The 16455-nt window shown below is 40.3% G+C and overlaps 1 protein-coding gene across 1 annotated transcript; it reads left to right on the top strand.

The window, feature by feature from the left end:
- The first annotated feature begins 858 nt into the window (after positions 1 to 858).
- Positions 859 to 15236, top strand: LOC135481823 (QRFP-like peptide receptor). The gene is made up of 4 exons (XM_064761550.1): positions 859 to 1492; positions 13231 to 13661; positions 14117 to 14227; positions 14898 to 15236. Exons 1-4 carry the CDS (start codon positions 859 to 861, stop codon positions 15234 to 15236), a joined length of 1515 nt encoding a protein of 504 aa, XP_064617620.1.
- Positions 15237 to 16455: the final 1219 nt, after the last annotated feature.

The raw sequence follows: 16455 nt of genomic DNA, 5'->3' as shown, positions 1-16455 counted from the left end.
AAATCGATGGAAACTTTACGTGGTAGATAGCATGTAAGGCCATCAATAAAAGTTCTCGCGCACCAGTGCATGGCTGCTAATGTAATAATGTCACTCTATTTACTTTTCTGTTGTTTTGCCTCATCGATAAAGTAATGGAAATATATTCGATTGCTCCAAGGTATAGTAATGCTGGGTAGCGAAAAGTCACTGATACGCAGTTTCTGTTTCATGCCAACAAACTAATGTAATATTCCCGGATATGTCGGGGGTAAAGTTTTTATAGACGCAGTCTTTGCCTTGTACATGCTCGGAAAAGGTTATGAAAATATATGATATCCTGCATGCAAGATCTGGACCAAGTGTGTTAGTATTAATCGATCAGTGCTAAAGTAAGTGCCAAGACCAAGCAATTGATGGCGTTAAATATAACTGACAACGAGAGTCAATAGACCTGGGCGTCGTATCAGTCTAACTATAAATTGTAGAGAGTAAGGGAAACATCAAGTAACAGTTTGGGATGTCCCGATGGAGGATGTATTTATAATTAAAGAGTTCGTCAGGGCGGGCCGTTCTGTGTTATACAATGCGCTGTGAAAAGAGGCAGGGATCGCGATTCAATCGTTGGATAAAGAGTAATCAAGGATGGTTCGCCCCACAAAGTGGAGGGTTTTGAGTGGTCAATCTGGTTATTGATTCCTGATGAAGAATGTGTTGAGTGGACAGCCATGCCACACTGGACCAGGAACCGACTGGGTTAAAGGGCACGTCAACCAGATAAGATTGATACCAACTTGTGGCAATGAAAAGTTCCACAAGGAGCGATTCACGTCAATGGATTTATAACATCTGGTGCTTTCGTTACTCCGCAAGCCAGTGATGAAGCACTTCATTGCCTCAGGGATAGCTGCGTACTTTCTGGCCATTTCACACGGAATCTGCCAGGCGGGTGTGACAGTGGGAGAAGTTACCAAAGTTGAAGTGGTGCAGCCAAACCCAACTGGAGCTTTAAATTTGTCAACCAGAGACGAGATAAAGGGAAAATGGCCCAAGAAATACCACAACGTGTCTTTCAGACCTCCAAGGGTAACGCTGCTAGATATTATAAAGGGTCAGTACATGAAAGTGGCTAGGAGGGCGCTGTACCCAGCCGCACCGAGTAGACAGCCGAAGAAAAAAATGATGACGCCCGTTTGTGGTTTCCATCGGAGTTTGAATCTTACTCATGTTCCTTACAGGGGGTCCCCAAAAGTGGTCCCTAATTGGGAGTTAGTTTTAAAATCTATCATCTGTGCTGCGCTTGATCTTGTCGCCTTTCTAGGTAATGCTATTATCATTCTGATCGTTATAAAAACGAAGAAGATGAGGACTACGACAAATTACTACATCGTGAACCTGGCTTGCTCTGACCTGCTGGTAGCGTGTGGGCCTATCTGGATCCACCTAGTGGACGATTTGACCGAAGGATGGCAGCTCGGCTACATCCTCTGTAAATTCAGCGCTTTTCTTCAAAGTAAGTAGGCTTCTTTCCGGGACCTGTTCAAAAAAAGAATGTTAGGGCTAAAGTCCAAAACTTTAACCTTCTTTACAAAGGAAAATATTTGAAGCTGGGTATTTGTACTATCGCAACACAAAATAAGCGGTCAAAATTTTTTCGGTTTGGTGCATATATTTAAGTGTTTAACTTTTATACAATTTTGAGCTGAAGCCCGAAATAGTTTTCAGAAATGGGCTCTTGTTGTGTACTCATTGTTATTTTGTTATATATACGGATGCTTGGGGTTTTACGTCTTACTTAGCAGTTTTTCAGTCATATGACGAGTTGGAGTCATTAGGTGTGTGTACATATATTGTTTCTTCTTCTGGCAGGGCGTGTCTATGCCGTCCTTGTGCTGCCGCCTCACCAGACATGACACAATCACTCAGTCAAATTGTACTAACACCGGGCAAACTGTCCAGTTTTCCTTCCATAGCCTCTCAGTGCTGAGTGCCAGGCGAGGCAGCAACATGTACCATTTTTAAAGTCTTTGCATGGTATGATTCAAATTTGGGTTTAATCCCAGGCCTCTCGACTTGGAGGCGGACGCTCTAACCATTAGGTTACAGAAACCGTCTCGTTAATTTATTTTTGTACAGTCAATGAAACAAGTCGGATATTAGGCCTAACGTCATAGCTGGGTTTCCCCATCAAAGAAACTGACGACTATCGTATGCATGGTAAACACAAATCAGCCAATCAGTCAATCAGCGACGATCAATGGTTATGATCGCCCCGCACCAATCTGGAAAAGCATAATGTTAAAAGAACAAAAACAGACCCGTTGCGTAACCATTTATTCAACGAACGCCAGAAATCCACGTATAGATTGCATGACTGATCGAGGCCTCAAAGCAGATTTTTGTACCCATTAGGGTTAAGAGCCTTGCTCAGTTACTTTCGTAAAAGGATAGTCTTCACTGTTAATCTTTAACATTATGTCAACCCGGAAAGCAGCTAGATGAAATAACGTTTTTTTTCCTGATTTATGTGATAAATATGTTGAAGACATTCAATCCACCCACTTATGGGTTGTTTGTGGTATATTGTTTAGCACACGCTTAGATCGGCTGCAGTACCAAAAGTACATATATATGCCAAGGTCTTTGGTATGAACTATTTCTATCTTGACTGTATACTTACATAACACTTCCTAGTTGACAGTTTCCTCGTTACGCTTGAGACTTTTCAAGTGAGTGTCAAATCCTCTTCCCAGAAATTTATAACATATCAAAACACAGTTTGCTACATATTTTTAGAAGCTATCAGCTACAGGCAAAACATGTTTCCTAGCAACAACTTTTTTGTAGTGTTACCAATATTACTATAGTCTTGTATGATCTGAAATTGTTAGTAAATATCAATATGTACAAAGAAACAACCAAAAATGACTTCAGTCATTTTATTTTTACTTTTGTCGTTATTGTTGTGGCTTGGATTCCGTATGTATTATGGTAGAAGGCACTTCCACTGATAAAGACACACGTACTCAGTTTTATGACCAAGTAGGCTTTGTGTTAGGCCGAATTATCATGACCGACAAATACCAGTGACTGTGGATGAAGACAGCGTTAAGCTATGGCATTTTTATAGCAGATAACTCTACAGTCGCCGGGATATTTTTGATATTATTGTATGAACATGGTAACTCTCTTATTAGTGTGATTCAATTGATTTATTAGGTGTTTATTGCAGTAAGGCCTTTCCATTACATATAAATCCATCGACCATCCGTGCTGAGGATAGGGAAAGCGCGGAATATTTACGGGTTTAGCCTTGGAAGGTGGTTAGAGGCTTCGTCGAAAGGTACTACAGAGAAGATTGCACATCCTGACATTGATTATTTAGAAAGGGTAAAATCCCAAATTATTATTCTATGACAGTTTCCTGGCAAAGCCGTTTTAGTATAGTTCTTTTTATCTTTTGTTTCATACATTCCATACATACATTCATCTACATGGTTTTGTCACGAAAATGAAAAAGTATTGTGCTTTTGACATATAGCGAGCTATCATATGATAAATTTGTAACTTTGTTTAAACGGCTCGACATTGTTAAAATTGAATGCGTAGATTTAAGAACTACTTTTAATGTAATGCAAACGTAAAGATTATGAACATAGTACATGGTATCTGAATTTACACATAGTTTCATCATTATTTATGTATGTTCGAATCTTCTGGATCAAACAGATCCGATTTGTGATAATATAACACACGTTGTCAGATTCTCAACATATAGAGCAGCTTCTGTTGCAACACAAGACACAACATTTTGCCCAGAGTATGCTGACGTCGGGCTAGGTTTGTGACCTCTGTGCCTATAGGTTCCGGGTCACATATAGGTATCGCTCGGCTTGTGCTATTTTGGGCGGTCATCCTTGCCAGATTTTCCACATGTTTTAGACCATAGGACGCATGGAGATCTTAAATTTATATAGGCACAATGGCATTGATTTGTAGACTATCATTGTTGTTTTAGACGAAGAGAAATCAACGATAACAAATCAATACATCCTGCATTTTATGGAATAAGCTGCTTTTACGTCGGAATTTGACGTAAACTCCCTAAATGGGGAAATAAGATGGAAATGTAAAATGTCATATGGCCATCTCTTTGAAGGCAGAGAGAGCGCTATGTTGGGATGGCCTAACCATTCACACCATGTGTTCGCCTCCAACAGGTGTGTGGACAACCAGTTTAATGTCTTTGGTATGACCCAGCCAAGAGAAAATATTCGATTTCGCCTGAAGGTTCCACTGATCTTGTCAGCTGATTTATTTTGCCAATGCAAAAAACAGGATGACTGAAGTTTAATATATTGAAAAGACCAATGACTTTAGATATTGAAAGTCTTGAGTAAGAACGGACAAAGCAGCCCTCAAATCATTTTACAAGTGAACAAACAGAGCAGGGGTAGAAAAATAGCCATTCCATCAATGGAGAGAGTATACAAAAAGTTGATTATTTTTAAAATCAGTTAATATCAAAATCAATCAATATCGCACGAGGCCACCCCTTGCTTCATTGCATGCAAAAACTCTCCGACGCATAGGAAAAGTCAGTCGTCTGTTGAGATGACGTGGAATTCGTTGCCATTGATGTTGGAGAGCGAACGCCAGTTCTTGTCGGTTGGCTGCAAGGTGTGGCCGTTGTCTTACTCGACGACCCATGATATCCCAAAGGTGTTCTATGGGAGGACATATCTGGGGAACGTGCAGGCCACGGCAAGACGTTGACGTCGTTGGCGTCCAGGAAGTTTTGCACAACTTGAGCTGTATGTGTCTGGCGTGGCAGCTCTTGAAGGAATGGCAGGACAAAAGACATAGAATTTCATCCACGTAGCGTTGAGCTGTTAGGTTCCCGTAGATGCTGACCAATGGTATCCGTTCCTCTCCACAAATCCCACCCCACACCATCACACTGCTGCCACCAAACGATACCACCCCTGGACGCATGATGCAGCCTTTTGTTCGCCTCTTCCACGGTAAAATCGCTGTCTGCCATGGGCTCGGAACAGGCAGAAGCGGCTTTCATCCGTGAAAACAACACGTTGCAAATCACGTCACTACTAACGGCGTACAATTCGAGCTCATCGCAAGCTCTGGCGACGATGTTTGGCGGTCAACAACTGCCCTCTGAATGGTTGATAGGCCCTTATTCCATACCCAAACCCCTCTCGCGAGTCAATCGAGGCATTACTTTACTAGTTTTTCGTCAGTGTGCAAGTCCATCACACTGTGTGTAACGTTTTCATAATTTTATTACATGTGCAGTTGCGCCCATCCATGGGTCACGTGATTTTTCAACTTTTTCGTTGTCTTAAAACAAATTCGTGTGGGCGTATCTGACGCTTGTCGCACATGGGAATATGCTTCGTACAATGTTTTCCTACAATAATATGGTATTAATTTGCTGAAAAGGCTGGTTAAATTTAACCCACGGAGTTTCTTTTGGCCGTCAGTTTATTAGAGAGTTGAAAAAAGAAGTGTCAGTTAACAGAAACGCGGTATCCATAAACACGTTAACTACCAGGATACAGAAGGCACCTCTGAATCACGGCAGTTGTAACTTAATAGCATCGCAGACTGGTACATTTATCATCTTGGTCCTGATGGAAGTCCTGAGCGATTGTAGCAATGGCTGGTCAATGGGCATGGGCTAGGTCTATATTGATTCTGCATCGACTGTTGGCCTGCTGCGTGTTGAAGACAAAGACTGTCACATGTTATACGACACTGCGCACGCAAATTAAATTCTAGGGATATCACTTTCGTCCGGTGCGGTTGTGTATGAAAGTCTTCATGTGTTTAATTTTAGAAATGATATATTTTATTTGTTGCAATAAAGTACAGTTGAAATGAATATTATTTACTATTTGATATGGATTGTAGTTTTGGAGTTTATATAATTTGATTTGAAAATCGAGTCTCCTGACCAATTTATCACAAGAATGTCTTAAATCACACTTAGTCTAATTCCTGCACTTAGACTTGAACTGAAATGAAATTTTTTATTTTTCTCATGATGGTCTAAGACAAATATCAGTATTAAAATTTAAAACCTTAAGGTAGGTCACCATTTTAAGGTCACCTGCTCTGTGCAGGAAGTTCATGCTGTTTGAAGGGATGGGGGGTGGGGGGAGTAAGATTTAAAGGGACGTGTGTGAGGTTTAAAGGAGCGAGAGTGAAGTCTGAAATAACAGGGGTAAGAGCTCAAGGAACGGGGTTGAGGACTGAAGGAACGAAAGGGATGTCCAAATGCAAAGAGGCGATAACCATGGTGATAAAGCTTAATGGCGATAACTTGCTGCGCCGAATCATCTTTTTGGCTTCTATAACAACAGTGTCAATCTTCCGCGCCTCCACTACTCCAGACTCTCAGACAGAACAATCAGCTTTATTGTAGGAATGTGATCCGCCTCTGTGAGCTTATCTGAATGCCCTACTGTTATTGACAGCATGTGTGTCCATTTGGTGCAGACAAATCAGGTGTAGTTTGCCACATAAAGCGGTCCATGCTACATCAAGTATCCTATATCAAAGACTGTCACAGTTCTTTAAACGACTAATGTTTGAATCGTTTCATTTTTTAGAAATGCACGTCAAGCTTATATTAAGTAGGCTAAAATTTCTCTACGCAGATAAAAAGTCTCGACAATTTGGGAGATAAAAAAATGGCAATAAAAGAAAGTTTCTTCTCCATATTCAAGATAACTTTATTATTATTGTTACTAAAGAGTTTACTGTCAGTTTGACGGTCATTTGACGCCTGAAAGTATTGATTGGTAAATCACGATATGCAATGTCGTACCCTTTCACTCGAAAAGTTCATCCCATTAAAGTTTCATTTAACTCTCATAAGTCACAGGCTACTGTTACTGACGGACCAAGTGTCAATTTGGGTGTGAGTTGACGCCTGAGAGTATTGGTAGGTATGGAAGAAAAATCACGGTACGTTTTTGACTCAAAAGGTGCATCCGTTTAAGATTTCATCTAATTTTTTTACGTCAGACATTAGGCTACTTTTATGGAAGGTTACACATAAGATTTTATTTCTTGATTTATTTAATCTTTTTATTTATTTGATTATTACAATATCAAATTTGTCACTGACACGATGGCGGTAAGAATTATGGCCAGAGAAACTGGGGTGCTCGGGGTTAACCATCTTGGCAAGTCACTAACGAACTTTACTATCGTGTGGCATACAGATATGAACATTATAACGGTCTTTAGCGAACGGACCCAATAGCCTCAACCAGGCGCCACATACAATGTGGGTGGATAAATCTACAAATTTTCATCGCAAGACTACGTTTGAACTCACACCTGATGTGTCCCGTTGATTGAAAAACAATCATCTTGCACCATTACACCTATGCGCGTAAATATGTAGGTCGACTGGAATAGACGTCGGGTCTGAATATGAAGGAACAAGTAGCCGCAATTGTTTAACATCATGTGAACATAAATTCGACAATAAGCTGATAATTTATCATTTCTCAGCTCTACAACTATTACTGGGGAGGCAATGCACCATTGCAATTACACCTCGTAAATTCTCAACTTCGTCCCAGTCCTTTACACTTCAGCTGGGTATAGGCAGTGCTTTCACATTAAGCCCTTACTTATGAGACGTTTACGTCACGTGCTTTCGGAAAAACAAAGTTTATTGTCTCGTTACCATGAAGCCGTCTTAAGATAATTTTATTTATCAGCTATATTCATGCACGAATTTGGATTAAAGTTTTGTTTTTGTTCAAAATCTGTACATAGTCCGGGAAGCTATCATAGTTCATAAAACTATACATCGTATATATTAATGCCCTAATTTAATTAACATAAATCACTCAGATCGTGATATCTTCGAAAATAAGACTGTACTAATGGCACCTTTGTTTTTCTTTCCTTTGTCTCTCCCTTTGTCACCTATCCATGTCAAAGCACACTTTGAAATCACTGAACTGATTTATATTTCCGTATATGTTTTCGCTTATCCTCTTTTCACTCTAACTTAGATAGCGAAGAACACTGAACAGTGGTTTTTACCTGTCCCTAAATTATCTGATGCCTAATACCACTACAACATCCGAATACATACAAATGTGAAGGGTAGAAGTATCTGTAGCTCTAGGTCTCCTATCCACAAGCTTCTTTGATGTTTATTTAATTCAGATGTGCGCCCACGAACGTTGTGGATAAACTGTCGAGAAGAACCAATCCAGGAAGTATACATCGTGAAATTCCATCCGCATGGATCAGCCTGGGCGTAATGGTACATTAATGGGTTGCTTGTCCAGAGCAAAGTGTGTGTTAATTGGAGGGAATAGCACGGCATAGAAATGAAAGGGTCATTCAAGCTACTAACTGGAAATCTCCGAGGGTTGTTTACTGGCTGTGGGAACTGTGTGGCATGCTGCTTGACTGTAGTGAAGACACGTATTATACACATATACTGAGAGAAAATTGAAAGAAATGCTTACATAGTCCTATCACCTATCATCCCCCCCCCCCAACCCAAACGTTTGCCTTGCAGTTTTACTACAATTTTTTCGAAATGCAAACTTGTGAAATTGGGAGAAGGAAAATTAGAAATTAATGATAAACACTTTCTCTGTGCGGCATTGGTGACAACAAACGGTTGTTGAAAACCTGTTAATTGTCTTGTGCACGTCTGTAGGTCTACGTCACAGCGTGAACGTTTGTCAGCACTTTGCCAAAGGTTGGTTCCATCCCGGTTTTCTCAGCCCATAGAACTGAAAGCATCCGCATACAAGCAAATAGCTCTTGAGTATGGCGTTATACAACAATCAATACATACAACCTACAGTTTATCCTTTGTACGATGAAATAGGCACATTTCCTTATTACAAAAGAATTGGAAAAAAAATAACCAAAGTACCTTTCATATACTAGTGCATTTAAAAATAAAATTTTTCGAAACTTTTAAGATTTTTCAATACCAGGAACCACCGTTCTTGTCCAGAAACATTGGGTGATAGACGGCCCAAAACGGACCAGTTTTTGCGCCATAATTTCAGCTGTATTATCGATGCTATGAATATTTGTGCATCTTTCGCCATAAGTGCAGTTCGGTTTAATGTTTAAACAGAATATTGTTACATCATCTTCATTCAGAAATACATTGTGTCGGTTGTTTTGGTATTAAGTCGTACATCATCACCTGGAATCACGCTAATGTTGTTTAGCATGTGGCAGTAAAGCTTTCTTTACGGTACAGCCATATCGAGGTATTCTGCTAGCTTAAGAGACCTCAAAGGTGTGTGCCAGATACCTAGGTTATAGCCAGATCATCTACATTCTACATACACGTAAGCACAACTCCAGTGTATTCAGAACTACAAGTTGACCCAATAAAGAAGTTCGCCTGAAGGCAAAAATCCATTGTGGGCCGTCGCAGCTTGGAGCGTTTTTGTTTTCTGGCATAACGGAAGATGGTTTCCGTGGACACAGGATGCGGCTGCTGATTTATCATCCTCATCGACACTTGTTCTCCCGCCAAATAATGGACTTGTTGTCACACCTCGTGCACCGGCAGATAAACAAACGCAGGGAATCATCCACTGATGTGGCTTACGCATCAGGAGGACTAATAAAACGAAAGCATAGACGTCGCGTTCTGATACAAATTCTACCTACTTTGCTCTTAAATAAAATACAAAACAAAAGCATAAAGGAAGGCTTGAATTTTATATTTCAAAACACATGAAAGGACAACAACACTTCTCCACTTTCTTCTTGGGACTTAAAAATGTTTTTTAAAGTACAGCGGCCAGTCCGAAAATTAAATACCCATAGGCAATTTACTATATAACAATTTACAGTTTACAATAAGTGTTAGAACTGACTTCCACCTTCCTCCAAACACTTTCTTACTCGGGAGACACATGATCTCTGTACATTTCGAAGGATGTTATCTTTCAGTGCTTGTAATGTTCTTGGATTGTTAGCATAAACCACAATTGCCTATGGGTCCAGACTTTTGCTCCACCCCGTATATCCACTGTTCTCCTGTTTTTTTTTTCTGTCACCTTTTCTGGAGAAAGTCACAGGATTAGGGATGGGTGGGAAGGTATGAGACATGACCATACCTCTTCTCGAGGTTCCTTGGTTTCAACATTGGACGCAGTATTAGGATAAACACGTCATATTTTCCATAGTAATATTACTACGCAGCAAAACAAAGCTGTGAAAGATTTGGTGGCTACAGTTGTCTTTGCTGCTAAACTTGGCTCAGTGTCTAAAATAAGGAAAAGCTATGCCTGCCAGTTTTACATCACACTAAGTATTAAATATAATCCAACTTGCATTAAGTATTAAATATAATCCAACTTACATTAAGTATTAGGCATGATCTGACTTACATTAAGTATTAAGCATAATTCGAGTCACGCTAAATATTAAGCAATATCCGACTCACAGTAAGTATTAAGCATGATCCGACTCACACTGAGTATTAAGTATAATCCGATTCACACTGGGTATTAAGTATAATCCGACTCACACTGAGTATTAAGTATAATCCGACTCACACTGAGTTTTACGCACTCTCCTACTCACACTAAGTATTAAGCCTGATCAGACTCATAGTAAGTATTAAAAATGAGCAAACCAAGGACCTTCTCGCCACGATCTGTCAGATTTCGCGGCTCCTGGATTTGAAAATAATGTATACAGAAGAGTTGTTCTTATTTATTTACATTCAAGCAAATCAGCTATAGAGTTTCACAAGAAGATCGAACTCTTTGTCGTTCAGTATAGTTTTAGAAACAAGCCGTTATCAGCTTATCAGCATGTGTTGGCATGTCGGTAACTGAGCTATTGATCTCTTTAAACGTTAATTACATAAGAAATGCCAAGCTTTTACGTGAGGCTCTCTTTGATATTGAAATTCGACCTTTCAAAGGATAACAGGCAAGAAATTTCTAAGAAATGAAAACCTAACGTAGTGTAATCAGTACTAAGCTCTTCTAGGATCCATCACCGATCGACTTCTTTGTCACTGTCAAATTTTGGCAACATTTCAAAAAGTTATTGGATTCCTGCCCTTCAGAATTTGTCCCCTTGACAAATATTCTAAGATGTTTCTTAGCTTTACAGGAAATAAATTGGTTAGGGGGTATTTTACTCTGTGCATTAGTTGGTCTACCACAGAGTGGTTGACTGGCCAGTAGCTATTGTTATGTGTTCGTTAATGAACCACAATAGAATGGCTGACTGGTTAGTGGGAATTGTACTGTGTGCGTTACTCAGCTCATAAACAGTATGGGTGACTGTTTAAGGGGTGTTGTACTGTGTTCGATAGTCAGCCCTCAACAGAACGTATAACGTGTTAGTGGGCATTGTACTGTGTTGGCTAGTCGGTCCACAACAGAAGGGTTGAATAGTTAATGGGTTTTGTACTGTGTTCGCTAGTTAGCCCACAGCAGAATGGTTGGCTGGTCATTAAATATTGCACTGTGTGCGTCAATTGGTCCACAACAGAATGGTTGACTGGTAAGGGGGTATTGTACAGTATTTCAGTCTGCCCACAGCAGGCTGACTGGTTAGGGGGGTACTGTACAGTGTGACTCAGTCGGCCCACAGCAGAATGGTTGACTGGTTAGGGGGTATTGTACAATGTGATTCAATCGGCCCACAACAGAATGATTGACTGGTTAGGGGGGGAGCGGGGGGTCAGTGTGTTCTGCAGTCAAAGATGAAATGTATGCCGGAGCACTAAATTTATTCCCTACAACACAATGCTGCACACCGGAGTATTTTATGTCTTCCGCGGAAAGTCTTGGCAACAACTCGCAGTCTGTGTATATTTTAATACCGGTACATTCAGCGTAAAACGGCACAGTTATATTTTTATGTGGAACTCATCATCATTATGCCCATGCTGTAACGGTGTAAGACGAAAGATAACCGAATCGCCAAGGAAAATGTCCAGCACTGCGAGAACATTGGCCATTTCCAACCGCCCGCGTACTTTAATAACTGACTCCATTGAAGTCATAACGTCTGCACTGTGTACATTCAGCGGACTGATACATCTGGACTTATCAGGGACTTTATAGTTTTCCCAGCAGACACACGGACATCAACTTTTAAATTAAGTGGCATTCTTGGGATTGAAAACCCATTTGTCTGAGGCTTAGTATGGCGTTATTTACGCTTGTGACAGAAGTCAATAAAGCCTAGTCCGTCTTTCTTCGTCAGAGATTTGATCACAGGTTACTTTTTTACCCTTTATGTTTACGATATAGTTATCATAAACGTCCCACAGGGCGTAAGGGTTAGAAACACTGTAGTCCAGAGTCTAACAAGCCTTGTATCAATATTATGTGGCATTGAGAGATGAGCAACCCAAAGCCGTTTTCTTCATAAGTTACAATGCATCAGTGGCAGTGCTGTGCTTCTTGGTATATATATTTGTGAGTTTAACGTCGCACATAACAATTTCTCAGTCATATGAGGACGACGCCTCCTCTGGACGTTGAGAGAAATAAGGTTAAATCGTCCATTCTTGGTCTTTGGTTTTGTGAATGCCTAATATCGGTGCTAATTTTGCTTTTAATTAGTGACAACGTTTACTTTAAGTAACATCGACCTATATACTGCTGATTGGGATGAAAAGCATTTAGGCTTTCACGGTGTTCAAGTTGATACAGCAAGCTATTTGTAAGCTTTGATGAGGTTTGATAAGCTACGTGGAAAAGTACAACCCCAAAAAGTTATACATCACAGAAGTGTACTAACAGGCTAAGTGATCATATTTTTTTTGAAGTTTAGTAAATTGTTCAGGTCGGTAGTTTTTTGCCTAACTCCAGCATGGAGCGCCCCTCGACAACACTGAAACCAAACACTTCATGAGTATAGTAGTTCTGCTTATGCAAAAGAGCGTAAGAAGTTTTGTGAAACTGGGCCCAGGGCTTTCGAATTGTCAAGCGTTTTAAATCACTGCAAATGTGTAAATTAAGCTATGTAATCTGTACAAGGGACTTAATGATGTTATTTCTTCCAGCATCCTCATACATCAATGCACTATACACAATTTATAGTTTAATGAAATAAAACACGGCATTAATTGCATCACGGGTAAAACTTTATTTTATGTCTTCGTCGCCACATGACCGAAAAAATGTTAAGTAAGACGCGAGACCCTAAGCACTCACTCAGTCACTTCTTTTTATTGTTTTTCCACAGTTACAGCTATGTGCGCCAGTGTATTTACTCTTATGGCAATTGCAGGGGACCGCTTTTTTGCCATCATGTTCCCGTTAAAATCTCGTGTGACTCAACGCAGGATTCGCTTCGTCGCCATAGTGATTTGGTTGAGCTCGACAGCCATTGGCTCTCCTCTGCTGTTTGTCTATACCTACGAAGAACGCCAATGGAAAGACCATCTAGAGAAGTTTTGTTCTGACGTCTGGCCTTTGCGGGATGGGGACGAAAGTTGTGGTATCACAGCAAAAAGAGCCTTCTGGACTTTTGTGTGTTTAGTGTTAAACTGGATCCCGATGGTGACAATGACGGTAATATACACGGTAATCGTCTGCAAACTCCGTTTCAATAGGATAGTGCCCAATTCCGGGGTCCTCTCCTACACAGCTATCCAAAATCGATCCAAAAGAAAGGTGAGTTACAACTCTAAAAGGAAACTTTGTTGTATTTACTTAAAGCTCCACACCTGCAGATGTTGACCAAGAGCTCTCTAATTGTATTCATTGTTCTCTTATCTTTTCGAATTATGTACTCAAGGGCGCCTACTTGAAGGTGGTTACGAATTTACGCAAAGTCGACTTCTTCATTAGGCCTGTCCTGCAAGGGTCCTCTAAGCTAAAACCAAGTTTTTAAACATTTTTATCTCTCCAAACAAACCGCCCATTTACCTGCATATGAACTTGTGTTTTCTGGTTGCACTGATATGTACTTCTTAATTAGGGATTTGCTGCCTCTCGCCAAGTTTTTTAACCTAAATTTAACTATTTAACCAAAATTTAGGCGGCGTTTGAAAAATCTTTAATTTATATCTCTGACCTAATCTGACCAGTCAGTGGATTTACTTCGATAACGTCAATTGTCATTCCAGGTAGTCAAAATGCTGTTTTCAGTACTCATTGTTTTCATGGTGTGCACTGTCCCCTTCCAAGTGTCCAAATTGTTTGAGTTATACAGACCAAAGTCCAGTTTAGGACAAGAGGTAAGATTGTACTGAAGAAAGATCTTTATAAATCTTTATATTCAAAGAATAAGTATTCAGCTAGACTTAAAATGATGGATTGCTATTTTATTTTACATTGATTGCATTTTATACACAGTGGTTATAACTGGACACTCTAGTGACCCCAATACTGCGCGTTCAACTTTTAAGTTGAATGAATAGGCATTTAGTTGTAAGTTCAGATAACATCTGATTACATAATTTACATTGAGTGGGCGATAAATTAAAATACTGCACTGTTCTCAACATGTCTCTTAACATTTTTCAGCTACCGTTTCTTTCCACTGTCGAACTGGATTCATGTATTACATAAAATTAGCCAGTGTCCGCTGACAAGATTCAGCTGTCGCTCTACCATTGTAAATTTTGTCCATTCTGAGCTTACTCTGTTGACGTACCTCTTCGACATCTAGTGATTTCACATAACAAACACTGTAATCTCTTAGCCACTGCATCGAATGGTACAGGGCTCCATAAAGCGATCGTAGGCTCCGATGGTTGTAACTACCATGTCAGCACATGGTAAAGACATGATGCTATGATAGTTGCAATCAAAATAGCTGATTGTGGAACAGGGACTCCATCTTAACATCAAAGTCACTCAGATTGCCGCGATATACATATAAAATCTATCCGTTTTTCTTTGCAGCTGCCTTACTGGTACGACACAGTTTACTTTGCCGCCATTGTCCTGATGTATGCTAACAGCGCACTCAACCCTGTAATTTATGGAGGTTTGAACGAGAACTTTCGCAAAGGATTCTGGGCAATGATTCGCTGTGAAGAGCCCGCTCGCCGGCCTTCCGGTCCAGCCGGACTGCACTTAAACATGCGTCAAAACACCGGCTATTCTAGTAAACCTGGAAGTATAAGTAATAGTAAGCGGTCAGAGCCGCGGACCGAGGACACTTACACTCACTCTAGCCAGCACAACGTTGCGAATAGGTCCCTTAGTGGTAGATCGGTGCAAACGCCAACTGTCCTTTAACCAAACCCGAGAAGCAACGAACAGAGTAAATAAAATTCAGTTAACCTTGAAAAACATTTCTGATCATATGCGTTAAGTAGATCTTTACAGTGTTTTTTTCTTTGCAATTTATAAATGAGTGGGCTATATGACTGAGTTACCTTCCCCTATAGACAACAATCAGGGGCGCTATGCCATTGTTGGTCATGGGTCACATCGGAGTATTATTTCCCCATTAATATATATCTTTATAAATTTTATCTTTTGGTTTCAAAACCCAGTTACACTGTAGTATTTCAAACTAACAGTAAGTTTTACCTAACGCACACATGTGATCAGTAAATAATCTTATAGAAACCCCAATATTTTAGTCATTAATTGACCAGGAAAGAGTCATCTTGTGAAGCCCAGCTCATTCCTCTCCGGTCGTACGTGAGAAGGTCTGTCAGCAACATGCGGATGGTGAGGGGTTCCCCCGGATCCTGCCCAGTTTCCTGCCACGGAAAGCTCCCAGAACCCGATTGGAACAAACCGTCCGATGTAAGCATGTTATTCCGTAGACTAACAACCGGGTTTATGAAGGCCAAATTATAAATATTGCAGTCTTTCCAACTCTTTTTGCATTGAGTTGATCTTATGAAGAAAGATGCGCAAATGTTGGCAGAAATTCCTGATTCCTGATGGTATCAGGTGAAAACAATAAAGTGCAGGCCAGTGTTTATAGCGATCACCTTCAGTCTTTGGCAGTACTGGTGTCGAAAACAAAATTTATGCCCATGTTTACAGTGATTACCTTCAGCCCTTTGCAATGCTGGTGTCACAGACAAAATGTATGCCCATGTTTACAGCGATCACCTTCAGCTTATTGCAGTACTGGTGTCGGAGACAACTTGTGTGCGTGGATTTACAGCGATCACCTTCAGCCTATGGCAGTACTGGTGTCACAGACAAAATGTGTGCACGGATTTACAGCGATCACCTTCAGCTTATTGCAGTACTGGTGTCAAAGACAAAATGTGTGCACGGATTTACAGCGATCACCTTCAGCTTATTTCAGTACTGGTGTCGGAGACAACTTGTGTGCGCGGATTTACAGAAGATTATTCCTGACCTGAAATTTCGGATGCCATATAGACGTATATAGAAATCAAGAATTAAGGTTTAGTGCTTTTCAGGAATGTCAGCATTGAATGAAGAAAACTAAAGAAAAAGATTTATGTGCGTCATTCCTTTGTGAGAC

The sequence above is a fragment of the Liolophura sinensis genome, chromosome 1 (genome assembly GCF_032854445.1).
Source record: "Liolophura sinensis isolate JHLJ2023 chromosome 1, CUHK_Ljap_v2, whole genome shotgun sequence".
Taxonomy (NCBI): Eukaryota; Metazoa; Mollusca; class Polyplacophora; order Chitonida; family Chitonidae; genus Liolophura; species Liolophura sinensis.
Note: the sequence above shows the minus strand (reverse complement) of the source record. Positions and strands in the feature narration are given on the sequence as shown.